At 41.9% G+C, this 21,742-nt stretch overlaps 1 protein-coding gene across 2 annotated transcripts; it reads left to right on the top strand.

Annotated features, from left to right (window-relative positions):
- Positions 1–1,877: 1,877 nt before the first annotated feature.
- LOC139666951 (protein NLRC3-like) lies at positions 1,878–8,462 on the top strand. Of its 2 annotated transcripts, XM_071546307.1 has the most exons (4): positions 1,894–1,967; positions 3,325–3,400; positions 4,273–4,380; positions 5,092–8,462. In XM_071546307.1, exon 4 carries the CDS (start codon positions 5,190–5,192, stop codon positions 6,657–6,659), a length of 1,470 nt encoding a protein of 489 aa, XP_071402408.1. In that variant the 5' UTR covers positions 1,894–1,967; positions 3,325–3,400; positions 4,273–4,380; positions 5,092–5,189; the 3' UTR covers positions 6,660–8,462. The 2 variants fall into 2 exon arrangements, with proteins under 2 accessions (XP_071402407.1, XP_071402408.1); XM_071546306.1 differs by lacking the exon at positions 3,325–3,400 and having other exon boundaries at positions 1,878–1,967.
- Positions 8,463–21,742: the final 13,280 nt, after the last annotated feature.

Here is a 21,742-nt window from a genome sequence, read left to right on the forward strand (position 1 = left end):
TTCTGTAAGCCTGTTTTTAATTCATTAATTGGAATTTTATTTAGCCCATCTTAATACATTTTATGTATCTTCTTTTTTATTGCTTGCAAAGCACATTTTAATTAATTAAATTCATTAATGTATCATTAAAGTGTTATAAAATATAATTAAATTTTATTTCATTTATCAGTGTTACTTCGATGTTTAGTGGTAGTAGTGATAGCAGTCACAGCAGTTCTGGTCTCGCAGGCTTGTAGGTTACGACGACACAACAGTCACTATTTACTATGAGTAGCAGTAGCAGCAGTAGTAGTGATAGTAGTAGTGATAGTAGTAGTGATAGCATTACTGGTCTTTACACAGTAGAGTGGTGACAGTGTTGACATGCACAGAGTTTTCTGGATAGCAGCTAATTTCTGTGTTCAGGTAATAGTTGTGTTAAGGTGATGGAATCTGTTAAGGAGATTTTTGTGTGGAGTGACGTCGCCCTCTAGTGGATTGTGCAGGCTACAGCACGATGCAGGTTGGCTGGTTTTCTATTCAGAATCAGAATCAGCTTTATTGGCCAAGTATGTACACATACAAAGAATTTGACTCCGGTTTTTTCGTTGCTCTCAATGTACTAACAAAAAATAAATATACAGCTAAAAACAAGGACAACAAAATGAACAGAGGTAAACCTAAACATCTAACTACTATGCTCAAATATGCATATATATAAAAAAGTATAGAACAGTATAAAAAAGTGTATATGTATATATATATATACACGCACACATATGTAAACAACACTGGGACAGTAGTGCAATGGTGCAGAGTGCAAAGATGCTGGAATAAATCGTTTTTCACTTTCACTCCTGCTCTTTGGAGGAGGGGGGGGGGGTGGAATTATATACATATTTTTATGGCTCTGCATTCTGTTTCTACTCTCAAAGTAAAAGTTATTTTTCTGCCTATATGGATACAACAGTAGTATGGTAAACTTTTGGTTTGTGTCTTGGTAGACAGCATGTAGATACGATTGTGCTACTGCAAACTAAGGAGGGGAGCTTCAGGAAACATTCATTGTCAAATATCAGTAGCTCCCCCTACTGGACTGACATGGAAAGGACTGGTGTGAAAAACCGTGTTTACATACACAGAGTATTCTAGCTCTTATTCCGTTAGAGTAAAATGGATGATTAACTGTTAATATCCGTATTCAGTGTGACATCTTGTCAGGGGCTAGTCAGTATTTTGATATTTCTAGCAGCACTCCTGGTTTTACTAATACTAGGCTACTACTAACTGGAATTTAGCAGAGTAACAGTTTACCCACAAAGCTATGCAACATGGGCGAGTATTTTATTTAATTTATTTATTTTCGGCTAGTGCCATTGACAATGACTGAAAATTAGCCAAGATAAATGAGAAATCGTAGTATTTCTAGTCCGTTATTATGAGTTATGGAACTTATTACAAGCCTACAGTCACTGTGCACTTTGCAGAAATCTCCAGTTGTATTTCCTGAATCAAACCTCTCTCTCTCTCTCTCTCTCTCTCTCTCTCTCTCTCTCTCTCAAGATAGACTCTATAGTCTATCTTGTGATAGCAATGAGAGGTGAACTGTATAATGTTTAATCTGTGTAGCCTAGTCCAAAAGTGACAAATCAAAAGATGTTTAAATGTAGAGGGGAATTTTAAACAAAATAATTACAACAACAAAACACACTGTAGCCTATAGATTGTATAGTTTAATTATGTTGCTTAATTATTAGCCTGTTTTTTGTGCAGAAATAAGTTATTAGGCTAGTGAATATTTGAGTGATGCGGATTTATAGAAATTACGCTTTTATTCTGAAAAACTCGACCAGAAGTGTTTATTCCTGGCGGAACTCGAGCGCCATCTCTTCTTTCTCGAAATTTCCTCGTTGACTTCCTTGTCGACGCGGCTGACTTAATTTCACTTAAATTTACTGGAGAACCATGATTGATTGACACCAACAAAGGTATTGTAAACAGCGGTTCACATGACAGTTTAAAGTGTTTTATAGTTTAGACTCTATCACAACATGTTAACAGTTTATAGACTATAAAAAGAGGAAATCTCCCAATGTGCCGTTCAAGGTCTTTCTGTCTGAAAAGCCTCCGGTAAAGACAGTTTGATGTTGGATATTCGACAGATTCAGATTCAACCTTCTGAACACGTTTACCCAGTGTTAGCAGTCAGAGTTTGGGGAAGCTCTGCTGTTATCGCTGGGCCACTTGCCTAGGGAAAGTCAGTAGGCTACAGTCCTGCGCCATTAAAAAATAAAGTTTTTTTTGACTGAATATCAAACAGGCGGACTAGAGTTCAGGAAATCTAGCTTACGTTTGTCACAGATTTAGAGAATTGTGATTCTGGTCCCATTTATCGAGTGTTGTAGAGGCAGAGAAAGTTTGGAGCTCCATCAGACCCTGAAGGCCTCAGTCACAGGGCAGGAAGTGAAGCCTACCACGGCCCAACGGCCAGTGCCTGGAAGCCCCGGAGCGTGTCCGTAATGCCCCTTCTAACATTAACTCTCCACACGGCCAGTTTGGCATGTTCTGTTTTGAACTGGCCGTTGTGCCTTAAAAGAAAGTTGCGGACTTCCGCATTTAAAACTACATGTGGCGCAGCAAATAAACAAACTCACGTTTCCCAGTGTCTCCGTCATCACGGAGCATCAACAGTAGCGCGAGATTTCCCCCACTCCCGCAAATATGTGTAACGTTAACGTAATCATTAACAGCGAATTATGAATTAAACTGAGAGGGAGAGAGAGAAGCCATCGCTAACTGCTAAGCTATCGCTAACTGCTAAGCTAAGTAACTAGCAGATCTGAAAAGCGTGTAAACAGCTGTGGGATTGGCGAGAAAGTCGCTAACAGAAGGAGAGAGCTATGAGTGCTTGAGCAGATCTAGAGTCAGTTTAAATGTACAGCGCTGTAATGAAGAATACAGCAAAATGAACCGGGTTGAGAGCAGCAACAACGCTATCAGTAGCAGTGGCCTGCATATGAGGCGTTTAGGGAACATCGGTAAATTGTAGCGTCTACCGATAGTCTGCATGTTGTGAGGCGTTTAGGGGACATCTGTAATTTGTAGCTACGGAAAATAACCTGGGTTACACTTACGGTATCGTGTGTTACTGGACATGTAACTAACTTTGCAGTCTGAGCCATCTGACATATGAGCTGCATCACACTGCAGCACTTCATTTTTCTATTAGGATATTTATTTTGTTGAGGAAAAAGGACTGAAAAAAGGATTTTAATAACCATTGGTTTTGGCCTTGGTGCCCTACATTTTGGCTGCAATGTCCTAATAAATTTTTATTTATCAAAGGCCAAAGTGGCCTTGCCCTAAAAATAACTTCATTCCAGACCTGCAGTCAAGGACGAGACAGAGAGACAGACAGCAGGTAGGGCTGAACGATTTAGAAAAAAATCTAATTGCCTGATATTGCAATTGCGATATTAGAGGAAATTATAATTTTTACATCATTATTCTCATTTTCATTGAAAAATGTATTAAAATGATTATGGTGTGATTTGTTTGCGGGGATCTGTACCAAGATTTTTTAAGTCTGTAGGATATGATGTGTAGGCCAGGACATCTCTGCAGCACGACAATATTTAATTTAAAATGGCATTTTGACACATTTCGCCTTTAACAAATATTGTACCTCCTGCGATTTGAAAATTGCAGTAGGCCATATTGCGATTTTGATAAAATTTTGATTAATAGTTAAGCCATAACAGCAGGTCAATTCAGGTTTAATTAAACAGCAGGAACCCATGTATGGGTCTGCACAGAGGAAGACAGTTTGCAATGGCTCTGCCTTACATAGTAGTTCTGATGAATGCTAACTACCTAAGAACATAATGATGACACAGATGAACAGTTTGTTCGGCCTGTTGTTCACTAAATCAGAATGCAGATATGAATGAGTAGCTGACCGACTCATCTGCTGACATGATTATGACCGATCAGTACAGCATGTCTGTACAGTGGTGAAAGTGGTAAAAATAGCTGAAAAAAGTGTGTCTATTCATGTGAGACAATAGCGACACAAATTAATACTAAACATGATGAATGTTCAGTCCCTTCAGTGCCTCCTGCATATATGTAAAGAGTTGTGGGATGCATAGCAGCTGTTGGCTGGTTGGCTGGATTTAAATTAAAGCCCTTAATGTTCCTCTCTCTCTCTCTCTCTCTCTCTCTCTCTCTCTCTCTCTCTCTCTCTCTCTCTCTCTCTCTCTCTCTCTCTCTCTCTCTCTCTCTCTCTCTCAGTGGATGTCAGTGATGTTGGGGAGACTTCAGAGAACAGAGGAGCTTCATCCATTGAACCACAGTCTGCTCCTCTTCCTCACCTTCCCACCAACAGCAGTCAGACTGAAGGTAAAGCTATTCTCTGGCTCTGCCATGTTGGTTGCCTTTAAATGTAGTGTAGCTGTTTAAATAACAAAGGATTTAGTTAAGCCTCTCCTTTTACTTGATGTCACAGCTCCTGGAAACACCAATTTATCTGAGTAAAAGATGCAGATTTGGGCTTGTGATCTGATGGCTGACAGTTCAAATCTGGCTGGAAAATTGTGCATGGGAAAGTGAACCAGTCATGCCCCTTGAGCAAGGCACTGAATCCCCAACTGCTCCAGTGGAGCTGCTCAGTAGAAGACTGTGGTTGTACTGGGCATCTCCCAGGTGTAACTGTGTAAAGGTGTGATTGTGAAGCTTGGGTGCATGTGTACTCATCAAAAGCTTTCCCAGGAAAATACTGACTTAAAAATAATGTGAAAGAAATCAACCCATAGTTAATTTCACTGCTACACTTGCAATGAAATATCTGAATCTGAATACTAGAATATTATCCACAGCTTGCTCTGTCTATTATCACAACCTACCTCCTCCTCTAAGGCCGCATGTCAACAGGGAGCCTCTCTTCACAATATTCCCTTCCTTTTTTGTTTTTTCAATGGAAAGGATGAAATAAAAGCACTGAGCTTCAAATGGGTTTATATTTGTCTCCCAAGCCTCTGTTTAGTGCTGTTAGCTACAGAGGTGCCTGTTGGACACAGACTAATACTGTTTGTTTTTATTTGTTCTACACAGATTTGTTGGTGAGAACAACAGAGCCTCAATGACTCATCACATCATACCAACACCTGCTCCAATCTAACCTCCAGGACAATTTTATATGTGCTCCTGAAATGTGGTTAGGGACTAAGGATACAATATTTCTGGGGGAAAAGAAACTTCTGAATGAAATCTACACAGAGATCTACCTCACAGACGGCGGTGACATACAAATCAACATGCAGCATGGGCTCAGGCAGATTGAGATGGCATCAAGAAAGCTAGCGGAAACAGACAAATCAATCAAACCCAGCGACATCTTCAAACACCCTTCTGGAAAATACAAACCCATAAGAACAGTGTTGACCACTGGGATTGCAGGAATCGGCAAAACTTTCCTTGTGAACAAGTTCATCCTGGACTGGACTGAAGGAAGAACCAATCAAGATATTCATCTCACATTCCCCTTCACCTTCCGCCAGCTGAATTTAATGAAGGGAAAAACGTTTCGTTTTGCAGAACTAATTCACAGCTGTATCAAGGAAACCAGAGACATCAATGAGGAGGCTCTTAATGAAATCTTCACAACATTACAGACATCAGAGCACTATGACAAATGTGAATTCAAAGTTCTTTTTGTGTTGGACGGTCTGGATGAGAGCCGCTTTCAGCTAGACTTCACTGCCAATGAAGAATGTTCTGTTGATGTGACAGAGTCAGCCAGTGTAGAAGTACTGCTGACAAACCTCATCAAGGGGAAACTGCTTCCCTCTGCTCGCCTCTGGGTAACCACACGACCTGTAACAGCCAATCAGATCCCTGGAAAGTTTGTTGACATGGTGACAGAGGTGAGAGGCTTCACTGACCGACAGAAGGAGGACTACTTCAGGAAGAGATTCAGAGATGAGGAGCAGGCCAGCAGAATCATCTCCCACATCAAGTCTACACGAAACCTCCACATCATGTGCCACATTCCAGTCTTCTGCTGGATCACTGCCACGGTTCTGGAGGATCTGTTGGAAGCCGGTGAGAGAGGAGACCTGCCCAAGAGCCTGACTGAGATATACATCCTCTTCCTGGTGTTTCAGATCGATCAGATGAAAAAGAAGTATGGCAGAGAAAAGAGCATTCAGTATATTCAGTCACTTGCACTTGCAGTCGCGCATGGTGAACTTGATGTGCGACTGAAAGTTTTAGAATACGGGCGCCCTAGTGCGGCAGGTGAATCTGGTGGCGTAGGAGACGTTGCGCTGAATGTGGTAATTAGAAATCTCCCACACAAAGAAAATGAAGTCACACTACACTCTGTGAACTGTCTAATTAAAGATGGGTTGAAAATCAAAGATATAGAGTGTGTGACAGCAGAAAGGAAACAATCACAAAGCGATAGACCGGGAGTCATAATTGCCAAATTCAGCTGTCAGGATCACAAGAAAACTGTAATGAACAAAAAGGCAATGCTACAGAAAAACAAGATGTACAAGAAGGTGTTCATTAATCACGACATTCCCAAACAGCAGCGAACTATCGAGTCAAGCTTCTTCGCTATCTTAAAAGAAATGGGAACTAATAAACTCGTTGTCCAGGTGGGGGGCGGATTGTGAAAACAACCAGGCCTACTCGTACTAACAACATATGCCGCTTTTCCACCGCATGGTACCGGCTCAACTCGCCTCGACGCTACTCGCTTTTGGTAGTACCACTTGGTTTTCCACTACCACGGTTCCCCCCTCCCCCAACTGGTCGTCATAGCGACGCCACGACACCGCATGAAATTGCCGTGACGTCATCTTCAACGCGACACACACAGCAACAATGGAGGATGTCAAAGCGATGGTGTTCTTGATTCTCGGTGTGTGGCTGTTAGTCACAGCAAGGAGACAGATTTTATTTCAGAAGAGGCTGAAGGCAGCGAGACAGCAGACTGCTCTCTGGCTGCTCAATGGCGATGCAAGAGGGTAAGCTAGCCTGGTAGCTAACGTTAGCATATATGTCCCGTATCGCGCAATGATGACGATGCTCTCTGACCAATTAGTAGTCTGCAGTGTTTTCACGTCTCCTTTTGGTTTCGCCTCAGCTCGCTTAGAACCTCAACGGAGGTGCTACCAAAAAAGGTACCTGGTACCTGGTACTTGCCCAATGGAAAACCAAAAAAAGGCGAGTTGAGTCGAGTTGAGCCGGTACCATGTGGTGGAAAAGCGGCAATACTGTAGCTGGGGAAGCTGGATCTCAGCGGTAGCGAGATCCAGCGATCTCATGCGGGTTTTGGAACGTACAGAGCTGGAACACCGACATATCATCTGACAATAATAAGACACGTTCACAGTGTATACACCACCTTGGCTTGGATATAATAGGAGTGGCAGAAACGCATCTGACTGGAACTCAAGTTGCATCCGTTACTGGATACAGCTGGTTTGGACAAAACAGGACCAAACTTCCATCTTCTGGCGCGTTCTGGATCAGGCAGAGTGGGCATATTTATTAGTGACCGAATATGTATGGACTATCATTGTAAAACTCTTGATGACTCTGTGGAAGGTGTCCTGTGGGTTCAACTGACAGCTAGACCCCACCTACATATAAGCCAAGTTCTCTCTGTGGCTGTCTGCTATCTACCCCCAGCCAACTCCACCAGGCAGGTGGATGCAGCAGACTTCTATGAGAACCTTCTGACAAATGCCTAAATGTCTAGAGATTCCAGAAACTTGGCCCTTTCTTCACAATGGGTGACTTCCAACAGCCGGTGTGCAAATGCTCAGGATTATATTGAGGGGGTGGATGCAGTTGGAGAACGGAATATTTAGACTTCAGAGCCATTTTACATCTGTATTTTCAGTTTCACTTGTGTTTTATTCTGATCCAATTTCATACACAGCCATGAATCTGGATGATTGAGATAAGATCATCCAAGCTTTGATATCATGGCATTTATAATACTGCACTTCTCTCTATTTCTGTCTCAGTCAAAATTGACTTGTTCAGATTGAAGCAGCTAGGATTTTAACTGATGATGAAGCAGAGATCTGTTATGACCGGCTCCATTCTGGCCATAGCAAATAGAGGAGATCCACAATGTAAACAATGGTTAACCTATTGTTTTATTAATTATTTAGACTTATTAATAAGTCTAAATAAAAAGTAAAGTTATGAGGTGTGGAGTCGGGTGTCAGTGTGAAGTGTGGGTGGTGGATGAGGCATGGGTAGGGTAATCTTTTATTATTTAGAAATGTTTCCTTTATGCATATTATCGTGTTTGTTTAGAGAAATACTGATAATCTATTTCCATGGATGTTTGTGTTTTTTCTATTTCTTTTATCTTGTAGAATCATCATCAATCAACTCTTTCTTTTCAAAAGTCATTTGTCAATAATTCTTTTTTCAATAAATTGTCAACTGGATCATCATTTTGCTCATTTATGCTCATTGTGCCTGACCAGCACACCCATTGTGTCCATGCTCCTGGAAACCAGTACACAGCTTAAGATAGTCCCTGAAGAAAATGTAATACTGGCCTTCCAGGGAGTGGAGAGAGAGAGACAACTGTGGGGTGGCCAGGCCTTCATGGTCTTCCCCACAGGTGCAGTCTGTCAGCAACCAAGGGCAGGGCAGGACGGTCGGGCAGGACGGTCCAGCAGGAAGGCAAGTGGGCTGGCAGAGCATCTAGGAGACATGGAGATAGAGACAAACAGAGAGGCAGCTATGGGGAGGACAGACAGCCGGGGCCATCACAAATCATATATTCCCAATTTTAGCATCTTTCCACTCGGTACCTGGTAACATAGAATTAATTAATACTGAATAGATTTCACTGAATTTGGCTAGTTTTGGCCCTGAGTTGCACTCTTAGTTCCCTATAAGCGGGAGAGCAAGCTGAGATCTTCAGGTCCTTCTGACTGACACTCAGTCTAAACTCCAGACTAAAGGTGATTACACTTTTGCCATCAGTGCCTCTATACTGGAATGCCTCCCTGAGGGACTTAGACTAATGAATTCAGTATCATCTTTTAAATATGCTTTATATAGCTTGATATTATCGTTATGGCTTCGTTATGACCCAATTCAGTGAGCTTCAGCACCATGCAAAGTACACTGTAATCTCTGCTTTTAGATGAGGGTTACATAAATAAACATTATCATTATTAGTAGTAATTATTGAAAGAAAACACTGACATTAAAATAAAAGAGAATAAAAAATTTTCATATTTTCATGTCCATTGAGGCTGAGTGGCTGTCAGCTGTCAGAGAGAAGCTGTGAAGCTCTGGCCTCAGTTCTCAGCTCCCAGTCCTCTAGTCTGGGAGAGCTGGACCTGAGTCCTGCTTTGAGCTTTTATGTTGTAACTGCAAAATTGCAAACTGTTTTTGATATGTGTATGTTCTGTGTTTTTTTATATTATTTGTATTATATATTTTTATAGATTTTCTGCATTGAACAATAACATTTTGTATGGTACAAACCCGGTATGATAAAAATGTAAAAGTTTGCACCGGATTAGAGCATCATGTTTGAGTTTTGAAACATAAAATGTTCTTTATCCAAATGTACTTGAGTGAGACACTGAACCCATTCCTGCTCACTGACAGTGGGCCTCATGCAGGAAGCGATATGCGAACAAATCTTCTCTTATTTTTGTTCGTATCCACGATTAGTTCTTATTTTGTTGGTACCCATTGATTTCTGGGATTCACCAGTGTTTGCTCTTCTCTTAGGTAAGAGAAAATTTTACGAGTGGCCAAGAGCACTCTTACCAAGATAAGAAAAAAACATCTTGTTTTCACAGTCCACAAATTGTTTGTCCAACGCAAGGAAACAAGTTTTAAATTTGAGGAACATAAAAATAAAATATCACAATATCATATAATCAAATTTAGATTATTATATGTTTTAGAGTAGTTATAATGATTGGATTATTAAATTTGTGGGCTAAAGAAATACTATTGGTCATTGATCCCAATTAAGTCTATAAAAACCCTTGGATGATGTTGCATGCGTTCAGCTTTGGTGGCACCTCTCCAATTCTTGGCCATGTGCCAGAGTATTTGCACACGGCACAACAGTCCTTATATGGTGTTTAGGGGGCGTTACCTATGCTTATAACAAACAGTCGGCCATGCACCTCCAATTTATGAATAAGTGGGATTCATCATTCACACCTGGGTGAGAGCGGATTTAGATGGTTTGGTGCATCTGGAGTTGACTTCTCTAGTTTTTTCTCTTAACAGAAAATTAAGAGAAAATATAAGAAATTTAAGAGAATGATGCTGCATGAGGCCCATCGTTTCAGTCTCTGAACCACATGGGGACAGTCCACCATATCATCAAGCCATGTGGTCTTGACTACCTGTCCACTTTCTCACCTGGTTCTTGCTCTCTCTCTCTCTGTGCCGACTCCATCCGGCTCTCTCTCCTTCTCTCCCTCTCTATCCTCCTCTCTCCCTCTTTGTGCTGTCAACCAAAAGGCAAATATAACAACCAAACAGAGTATTTATAATCTAATAAGAGGTATAAATTGGTCTATACCAATTTATAACATTATTCTAATTGAATATTGGGTTGCTGTGGGCAATGCAGTCAGGTAACGTCATTTTGACCTTACTCTCTCACCTGAACCTGGCTGTTTTCTTGAAAAAAAATTTTTTATATCCATCTATGGAAAAACAGACATTTCCAATGAGTGAGGGTTTGTTCCAATGCTTCAATTCACTGTCCATAAATGTGCTGTAAATATACCATAAAGCCTAATTCTATCAGAATAAGAAACACTGTGACTACTTTAACTAAAATAATAAAGTGCATCAGTTAAAATCTCCCCAAAAGACCACCTGAAGACCTCATGACCTTGAAAAACACTTTAGAAAACTTAATGCTGTGATGCAGTATCAATAACTTTTGAAAATTGGAGATTTGTGCGATTTTGACAATTTTGACAATTTTGACGATTGAATGACAAGCACTATTTTCTGAAAATGGCTCAGAAAAACCCACTTCTCTCCAATGTACCTGGACATCCCATGTATTTTCTGAATGGTCTAGGTGTCTAGATTCTGCGTCTAGAGTTTCATGAAGCTGTGATTATCCTAGAGCTCACAATAGGTCATTTTATACAGTAAGGTCAAGTTTTACAAAATGCTGTCATCACATTGAAATGGTTACTATGAGGTCATATTTCATCACACATGGATGCAATTTGGCTCTTTGGATTCACAAGAGTCTCAGCTTTGTAGCCATACCCAATTTCTACAATTCCATGACTGTTTAGGTACCACAGTGTGCAGAAATAAGGAAAGAAAAAAAGGCGAGAATAACATCTTTTCACTGCATGCAGAACACTGTGTCTTTAGGACCCTGGAGCCAGAGATGGGCAAAGATACAAAAATGTATCTTGTTACAAAATACAAAATACCCCTCAATTAAATGTATCAAAATAAAATGCAAAATACTGGAGCCAGAAAATGTATCAAGATAAAATACATGTATTTTGTATTTTTAAAATACAGGAAAATACATTTGTAACATTGGGCATTCAGAATTTGTACAAAATGGCAGAACATTCAGATTTGTATAATGTAGGCCTACACAAGGCTCTGGTGAGAGTTTGAACCATACAGGAAGGAAGAACAGGAAGTAGAATGCTACTGTATGCCTGTACTGTATATTTTACCCAGGCATAAACACACTTGCACACATGTCCACGCGTGCACACGAGAACACTCACACCATTTTCACACAGTATATCCCCAAAATGCCAGACAGATTTTACTTTAACCTTCTTTCAACCTTTCTTCTTGGACTTGAAATGAAGAAATCACTAGAAATAACAAGAAGCTGTGTTCGAATACTTGGATTAAATGCTTCAACAGAGCTTTTTTACCAACTGCCTGCTTCATTTTTTCATTAATTAATCTTCTGTCATTTAACAATCAAACATGCACAGTATAAAATCTGTAGGTAAAAAGGATATGCACAAGTCACACTGTGAGAGAATACTCAGAAACCACAGGCAGGAAGCATGTGGTAGCTTGCCTGGGGGGGGGGGGGGGGGGGGGGGGACAACCGATATCCTTTGCGTCTAGTGGCAAGGGCCAATGTGTGATTTGATGACAGATGTGTGTCCCTTAGTACACACACACACACACACACAAACTCACACACACGCACACGCAGTATAAACATGTATGTAATAAATTGTTTGTTAATAAATTCTGTGTTACATGAACATTTTTCACTGTTAGCGTAGAAAAGAAAAAAAATTGACCCATTATTTGAGTGTGTTTTGTGTAATTTCCCCCTACAAGGTTAGTGTGCCATTCAAAGATGTGTATGTGTATTCAAAGTATGCCACTGGGAAGATGATATTTAGAGGTTAAAGTACCATGTTATGTTCCTTGTTCATTGTGTATTAATGACATCTAGTGGACATTTGAAGACACTACACAGACTAGTTAGTGTGTGTGTGTGTGTGTGTGTGAAAATCTAAAGATTTCTGGGCTGGGCTAAGCCCCGAATGTTTCAAGGTCCTAACAACGCCTCTGCTGTCAGCCACCAGCCGGATACCCACCTAGGCTCTAGAGCACAACTGGGCTTGGGCTTTGTAGGTCTACTTTTAGCGTTAAACAGACAAATCCCCGGCATCCAAATCAATTTGAAGGATGGGAGTCATTTTTTTTATTTAACCGCATGCGAGGGGATAAACTAACTCTGGATGCAACACAGTCTTTAACTTGCTCCTTACCTAACTGTGGATGCCGCACGCCGCTATGAAGGAAAAGAGGACGGGTAGCGGGAACTGGTGGGCAAATCAGTTAAGTTAAGATTTTGTCTCTCGGACCCAAATCTGAGAATATTTTTATTGTCGGATATGATTTTGTCCAGAATTCCATGAATATCTGTACTGTAGGTAGAGAGATAACAGTGAAACTATGATCAAAATAGTTATTCTAAAATGACAAAGTAATGAAGTTGAACAATTCATCAATTTGCTGGGGACCCTCTGGAGTGCCCTCAAGGACCCCTGGTGGTCCCCGGACCCCACGTTGAGAACCGCTGCTCTACAGGACCGTCCAGCGGGATGAGAGCCTCCTCCGCTCAGCTGGCAAGACGAGCATATCTGAGATATATTTATAATCTAAACTCACCTGTGGGCCGGCAGCTTATCCGCGGTTATTCTGAGAGGAAGAAGGTAGAATTTAGCCAGAGTTCAACAGTCTGCCTGATCCTCTCAAACTGCCCTGCTGTGTGGGGAGAAAAGTCAGTGTGCAGCATTAGCTGCTAAATATGTTGATTGTTGTCACACTTTAAGGGAAGAGGGACACAGCTGGATGACAAATGTGAAGAATAATATATGAATGTATGTGAAAAGTTCTGTTTTTAATTGGCTAATATTACACTTTGCTGGTTTATGTTTCCTCAGGAACACAAGTCACATAAACACAGAAACACTGATAGTCAGTAGACAGTGGAGGCACAGCAACACACACACACACACACACACACACATACACACACACACACACACACACACACACACGTACACACATACACACACACACACACACATACACACACACACACACACACACACACACACACTATAATACATGGGAGGGGATGGGATTCTTTTTCTGAATTGTTGGTTAATTGATGATAAATTTCTTGTTACATGTTTTGGCAATATTGTTTGTGAACTGTCATGTCAATAAAGCACACTGAATTGAACTGAATTGAATTGATTAACTTTGTTCTATTCAGCATCACTGGGACGCGTCAGTGGGATGCGTTGAATGAAAAAAATATACAGTCGCAAGAAAAAGTATGTGAACCCTTTGGAATTACCTGGATTTCTGCATAAATTGGTCATAAAATGTGTTCTGATCTTCATCTAAGTCACAACAATAGACAAACACAGTCTGCTTAAACTAATACCACACAAACAATTATATGTTTTCATGTTTTTATTGAACACACCATGTGAACATTCACAGTGCAGGGTGGAAAAAGTATGTGAACCCTTGGATTTAATAACTGGTTGACCCTCCTTTGGCAGCAATAACCTCAACCAAACGTTTCCTATAGTTGCAGATCAGACCTGCACAACGGTCAGGAGGAATTTTGGACCATTCCTCTTTACAAAACTGTTTCAGTTCAGCAATATTCTTGGGATGTCTGGTGTGAATCGCTCTCTTGAGGTCATGCCACAGCATCTCAATCAGGAGGTCAGGACTCTGACTGGGCCACTCCAGAAGGCATATTTTCTTCTGTTGAAGCCATTCTGTTGTTGATTTACTTCTGTGCTTTGGGTCATTGTCCTGTTGCATCACCCATCTTCTGTTGAGCTTCAATTGGTGGACAGATGGCCTTAAGTTCTCCTGCAAAATGTCTTGATAAACTTTGATGTTGGTGTGCTGTGCCTTTTTTTCTCCACACATAGTGTTGTGTGTTCCTTCCAAACAACTCAACTTTGGTTTCATCTGTCCACAGAATATTTAGCAAGTAGTGCTGTGGAACATCCAGGTGCTCTTTTGCAAACTTCAAACGTGCAGCAATGTTTTTTTTGGACAGCAGTGGCTTCCTCCGTGGTGTCCTCCCATGAACTCCATTCTTGTTTAGTGTTTTACGTATCGTAGATTCGTCAACAGAGATGTTAGCATGTGCCAGAGATTTGTGTAAGTCTTTAGCTGACACTCTAGGATTCTTCTTCACCTCATTGAGCATTCTGCGCTGTGCTCTTGCAGTCATCTTTTCAGGACGGCCACTCCTAGGGAGAGTAGCAACAGTGCTGAACTTTCTCCATTTATAGACAATTTGTCTTACCGTGGATTGATGAACATCAAGGCTTTTAGAGATACTTTTGTAACCCTTTCCAGCTTTATGCAAGTCAACAATTCTTAATCGTAGGTCTTCTGAGAAGACATTGACATGGAGAAGTCATTAGCCTAGGGGTTCACATACTTTTTCCACCCTGCACTGTGAATGTTTACATGGTGTGTTCAATAAAAACATCGAAACATATAATTGTTTGTGTGGTATTAGTTTAAGCAGACTGTGTTTGTCTATTGTTGTGACTTAGATGAAGATCAGAACACATTTTATGACCAATTTATGCAGAAATCCAGGTAATTCCAAAGGGTTCACATACTTTTTCTTGCAACTGTATATATAAAATATGGGACCATTTATAGGACCTTTGAAAGGTCCTATAAATTATCTGGCACTTCTGCCATCTTTACTTTTTGAGCTACGCTCATTTTTGTAAGCGGTGTCCCGTCCTTTTTGTTTTTTGTGTCTTTGTGGAGAATGTAGCGCCAGTAGAGCAGTAACTTCCCCGGGCAGGTGACGGCCTCTTCTTCCTCATTAATATTTCTGAACAACGTCACAACCCTTTACAAACTAGTAATCTCTTAAAATAACCTTACATTTTAGTACATTTACATTAATTCACCCCGTAATTCATGCAAATCCCCTTAAAATTAATTAATGGCGCTATTAATGGAGGAGATCCCATTGAAACCCCCTTAAACACCCCATTAATCTTGACTCCTTACTTTCTAATTTAATGGAAAATTCAGGGAGACAGGAACTTTTCCACTAATTTCCATTTAATAACCTGTGGACCTGCACAAAAGGCATGAAAAATGTCTCAATTATTAGTCTTTGAATCAACCCATGAATAAATCCCTTAAAAACCCATGATACTAACCTTACTTTTTTAAAGCTTTTTAATGGATAATTATGTAATAGAGAAATTAAGGACATTCAGGGATAAAATTAAGGGGTTTGGTTTCGTAGTAGCTCCTCCGCTGTAAACTTTGTCCATGTCATCTCTGGATTTGTCCCAGAATTAAGGAATTACCTCATCAGCTGATAGCTTCAGGTAAGGCAAAGAGCTTTAATAGTTGATGACGTTTAGCGTTGAACACATGATCAGTAAAGATGGCAGATTACAACTGACTGATTAAGTGGACTGTTCAACTCTGACTGGAATACAAACATTTTGAATTTTGTATAAACCAAATGACATAATACAGAAATATGAATACTGACTGGCTGCTTTCTTATCTTGTGTTCAAACAGTTTCTGGAAAATGAAAATGGAAACTGTCTTGCTAAACAAAAACTTCTTTGGTCCCATTTGATATTTCAAAGTTGTTAATTTCATATTGCATTTAATTTTATACTTGTAATTTTTTGATTGGGTTACATATTAGTCTCTGTTATAGGTTAGAACTGCAAGCATATTGCATTTTCTCCCTTGCAAGTGTATGTACACAGCACTGTACACAACTCATCAGAAACAAGTTTTTAAAAGCAGATTTTCAGAAATGCCTCCTAACATTTCTAGGGAAAATGGCAACAAGCAACTAGCAATAAAGCTTCCAGGCTGATTTTGAATCCAGTGCAGGAGCCTCAGTCCACTGAACCACAGGACAGTCCAGAATTTTGGGTCAGTATCAGGAGATGTCTAGTGTTGCACGAATAAAGTTGGTTCTGATGGAGATTGATCAATCAAATCAAAAATAAAGCAGATGATTTCTTGTATACAATCTTTAATGAGACTTTGGATGACACTGAGTAAAGTTGTGGTGATTCATGTCATGTTCTTATCAAGTTCAGTATAATGCCAAAGAGTTTAATCAGTGTTACCTTTGCTAAGATGGGAAATGAGCACCAGGTAGCAGCCACACGCTGTAACATTGTCTGAATGTTCTTTTCTATCATATTTGGCTCCCAAATTAGTTTTGTTCTCCATCATCCACTGTGGCCAGCGGGTCAAAAAAGTTAGTTTTCACTCTTGGATGGTATATATTTATGTGACTTGAAAGGGAGAGATTAAAGCTGCACCAGATTTTCTTTTATAAACCTGCAGCCATCTTATCAGTCTGAATCATGAAGTGGGACTACAACAAACAAGAGCATCCCCTTCCCACTAATTGAGATTTGTCCAGGGAAACCTTCTCCACACTCCACACTATCACTTTACTGATGTCACCTTATAAAAAGGTAAATATACAGGATTTCCTGGAACTGAAGTCATTACAAATCAAGCAGCTATCTCTTGCTGTCATTTTGCAGCAGTCATCGTGAAAATTACCTAGTGCAGCTTTAAATATACTCTGTCTTATAAAGGATGATCATATTTAAGGCCGGTCAATCTTTGGGCGTTTTCAAACTCTTCCCATCTTCAGCTGGAAGTCTCCTCGCTGTGCCATCAGAGCGTCATGGCGGTCCTGGCAGCTCTGGAAGAAGTCCTTTCCTCTCTGCGGGTCCAATGCAAGTGTGTCTTTAAAAGGGCCTGAATTACCATCTGTACCCCTGTTCAACCACATCTCTGGAGGAACAACAAAAACCTGACATCTTGTGGTCATTTTTGGGAACTTCATGTTGTGTGGGAGTGATTTTCCATGAGTTGTTCATTCATCCACAGATGACCCATAAAACCTTGTTCAATTGGCAGCCGTTTTGAACACTCAAGACGGGAAGAGAAGTCCAGCCCAGCTCTGTCCTGCTGTTGTGAACCAAAATGCATCATGCAGGCATTTATCATTTCACAGATACCCAACTGAAAAACATATTAGAAGCGAATGGATCCAAGAATCAGGAGGGATAAAGGTTAACATTTTCTGGCCCATTATCCATAGGTACAAGAGTCTAGCCTAGGTAGCTAGCTAGTAGTTTACTAACTTGCTAACTAACCAACATCCCTGCTAAATTCAAGCAGTTGTTGTGCTTGTCGTTCCAGAGATCGCTAGCTAATTTGATAACTGTTCGGTTTATCTGAAATGCTGCTGTAAAACAAGAGCGCAGTAGGCCTACCCACCGTCCTGTGCAGGTACTCTGTGTAGGTCTTCACCAGAGGGTCCACACCATGCAGGTAGTCCAGACTGAAGACTTCTCCTGCCGACGGGTCGGTCAGACGCTTCCAGTGGAGGAAGATGTGAACGTGGAGAGCAGCTCCGTTCATCCACTGCTTCACCTGCACACAAAACACGATAAGAAGGGCTTTTCACACTGTGCATTCTTAACCTTCACACACTTTATTAACCGTGGGTTTAGTCGATTTTCTGGGGATAACCCCCAAAAAATTGGGGGTAACCCTGCTATAGAGCAGGGCCAGCTAACCCCAGTGTTACGCCCCGGCCTAGGGGAAACCTGGGCGCAACATAAAAGGATGGCTCCCCTCTTTCCCCGCTCCCAAACACAACCAGCAAACACGTAGTTTGAGCCCCAAACAGTTTATTGTTTAAGGGAGAACAGGCGTCAGGGTGGGCAAAAGGCCAAAATAACAACCCAAAGGAAAACTAACACAGATTCCCTAATCTTACCTGCTTAAAGAAAAGAAACAAAATTACATGAGGCTTACCTACACTCCTAACCAAGGAAACACAGGAGAAAAAGGATCTCAAACAAAAAGGCCACCCACCCCTACAACTCCCAGGGCTGTAACAAAGCAATGAACAGAACTAACACAGAGAACTAAGATGCTGGCAGGTTGGAGGCTGGCAAAGAAAGGAGACGACCTCTTGACAGGTGGCAGCAGCTTTATACTCTGGTGTCTCAGCAGGAACCAATCACCGGCCAGGACACACCTACACAATCACACAGCACAACCAATCATAGCACACCACCTGCTGCTCATCAGACACACAGATGAGAGAGGGAGAGAAAGCACAGAGCAGAAGAACACAACAGTACATGGAAAACCACACATATGACCAAGGGTCATAACACCTCCCCTCCTGAATATCAAACATCCCACCCCTAAAGAAATGTTTGATACTCAGGGATCATACAAACGAGATAAAGCGTCGGCCATGACATTATCTTTACCTCTCTTATAATGGATTTCCATACAAAAATCCTGCAACAGCAAAGACCAACGCATGAGTCGCTGGTTGCTATTGCGCATCTGTGATAGAAAAACCAAGGGGTTGTGGTCTGAGAACACTACAACTGGGTCAGCGCTGGAACCGACATACACTTCAAAGTGTTGCAGGGCAAGTAACAAAGCTAAGGCTTCTTTCTCAATGGTACTGTAATTTACCTGATGTACATTGAATTTTTTTGAGAAGTAGCAGACTGGGTGGTCAATACCGCTGTCATCCTCCTGCAGCAACACCACACCCGTGCCTCGGGCACTCGCGTCAACCTCCAACTTGAACGGGCGCACAAAGTCCGGGGCGGCAAGCACTGGCGCGCTGCAGAGGAGAGCCTTAGCAGAGTTAAAAGCATCCTGACAACAAGGGGTCCACACAAATGCCTTGGTGGGACTGGACAAACTAGTTAGGGGAGCCACAACATCAGCAAAGTTTTTACAAAAGCCACGATAGTAGCCACTCATCCCCAGAAAACGGCGAAGTCCACGTCTGGTTCGTGGCACCGGAAAATCAATTATTGCCTGTACTTTTGCAGCAACAGGACGCACTTGACCTTGGCCCACCTGTTTCCCTAAGTAGGTGACAACCGCCTTCCCAAACTCACACTTGGCCAAGTTCAGTGTGAGGGAAGCTTCTTTCAAACGACCAAATATCTCAGACAAAGTTGCAACATGATCTGACCAGGAAGAGGAGTAGGCCACCACATCGTCCAGATACGCCTCAGTTTTTGACACCTGCTAAAACCTTATTCATTAATCTCTGGAATGTGGCTGGGGCATTCCGGAGACCAAAAGGCATGACAGTATATTGCAAAAAGTGATCTGGAGTGACAAAAGCTGAAATGTCTGAAGCACGTGGGGTCAGGGGCACTTGCCAATATCCCTTCAACAAGTCAAGTTTGGTTACATACATAGCTGACCCTACACGATCAACACAATCCTCCATCCGAGGAAGAGGGAAAGAATCAGGCTTGGTTATGGCATTCACTTTTCTGAAATCGTTGCAAAAACGAGGCGTCTGGTCAAGCTTCGGAACGAGGAGCGAAGGTGAGCTCCAGGGACTGGAGCTGGGGACGGCAAAACCATGTTGGAGGAGATACTCAACTTCCTGCTTTATCACAGCCCTCTTCGTAGGATTAACCCGGTAAGGATGCTGTTTTATGGGCTGATGATCACCTATATCTACATCATGAGCAAGGACTGTTGTCTGAGTGGGGTTGTCACCGAACAAAACTAAATGGTTATCAATAAGCATGGTTATGTCACCTCGGGCTGAAACAGGTAAATGAGACAAGTGAGCATCTAAGTTGGACAGAATCTCGTAATTTTTCAAACGTGCGCAGGGCACCGAACCACGTTTGTTGCGCAACCCATCCACCTCAGGGCTGTACAACGGCGGCGAATCCGAAACAACGGCAGTGGGGGCCACCAACGAGGGTGAGGCATCGGGGCTGTCACGAGTGAAATAGCTCTTTAGCATATTAACGTGACATACACGGAATTTCTTTGCACGATCAGGTGTTTTTATCTCATAATCAGTTTCACTGAGCCTACGCTCAACAAAATATGGGCCATGAAACTTGGCCTGCAAACACGAACCGGCAATTGGCAACAGGACCAACACTTGATCATCAGGCTGAAAATCTCTTACAGCTGATTTTCGGTCATAGCTACTTTTCATTTTGGACTGTGCGGTTGAGAGAGCACTACGAGCCAACTCGCATGCTGAATGTAACCTCTCCCTGAAGGAACTCACATAGTCCAAAATATTATGGCCGGGCCTGGGTTTCTCTGCAAGCCACCTCTCTTGCAGCAGGCGCAACAGACCACGCACGGTATGGCCGAAAACCAGCTCCGCTGGGCTGAAACCCAGCGACTCCTGTGTGGTTTCTCGAACAGCAAACAACAGAAGAGGTACACCCTCATCCCACTCACGACCGGACTCTAGGCAGAATTTACGGAGCATAGACTTCAACGTTTGATGAAACCTCTCCAGTGCGCCTTGACTCTCCGGATGATACGCACTGGAGGTGTGGTGCTTAACAGACAGTTCTGACATTACCTGGGCAAATACTTTCGACATGAAGTTGGATCCTTGATCACTCTGCACACGTTTAGGCAACCCAAAAGTGGTGAAGAATTTCACTAATGCCTTCACTATTGCACGGGCCTTTATTGTGCGTAATGGCACAGCCTCTGGATAACGCGTCGTGGCGCACATGACGGTGAGAATATACTGATTACCCGACTTTGTTTTTGGCAAAGGCCCGACACAATCAATGATGACATGCTCAAACGGTTCTCCAACAACAGGAATTGGTTACAACGGAGCGGGTGGAATTACTTGGTTGGGTTTACCCACCATTTGGCAACGATGGCAAGTGCGGCAGAATTTGGCAACATCTGATTTTAACCCAGGCCAAAAGAAATAGCGGAGGATGCGATGGTACGTCTTTCTAATCCCCAGATGACCAGAGAGACTGTGATCATGGGCCAAACTCAACACTTGGGAACGGAACTGTACGGGCACAACAACTTGTTGAACAGCTTCACCTTTCAAACCAGATACAGGAGACCAGTTACGCATGAGGACACCACCATCCAACCAGTAAGTAACAGGGTTTTTATCAACTGTCTGTGCAAGGGCGGTAGACAAGCAAGTAGCCAGAGTGCTGTCAGATTGCTGAGCCTGAATAAGTTGGGCTTTATCCACTGATAAAGTCAACTCTGCATCCTCTAATTCCGGGCTAGCAGAAACACACACCTTCGAATCAGTTAACACAGGGGTACTTTCTGAAGAGGTAGTGAGTGGATCCA

Source organism: Centroberyx affinis, unplaced genomic scaffold (assembly GCF_046629955.1).
Source record: "Centroberyx affinis isolate AG114_WGS23_722 - 3 ecotype Tasmania unplaced genomic scaffold, CSIRO-AGI_Caff_v1 ptg005200l_1, whole genome shotgun sequence".
NCBI classification, from domain to species: Eukaryota; Metazoa; Chordata; class Actinopteri; order Beryciformes; family Berycidae; genus Centroberyx; species Centroberyx affinis.

Coding starts and splice junctions, on each gene's coding strand:
- LOC139666951 (XM_071546306.1), top strand. CDS start 5,190: ATGTGGTTAGGGACTAAGGATACAATATTTCTGGGGGAAAAGAAACTT.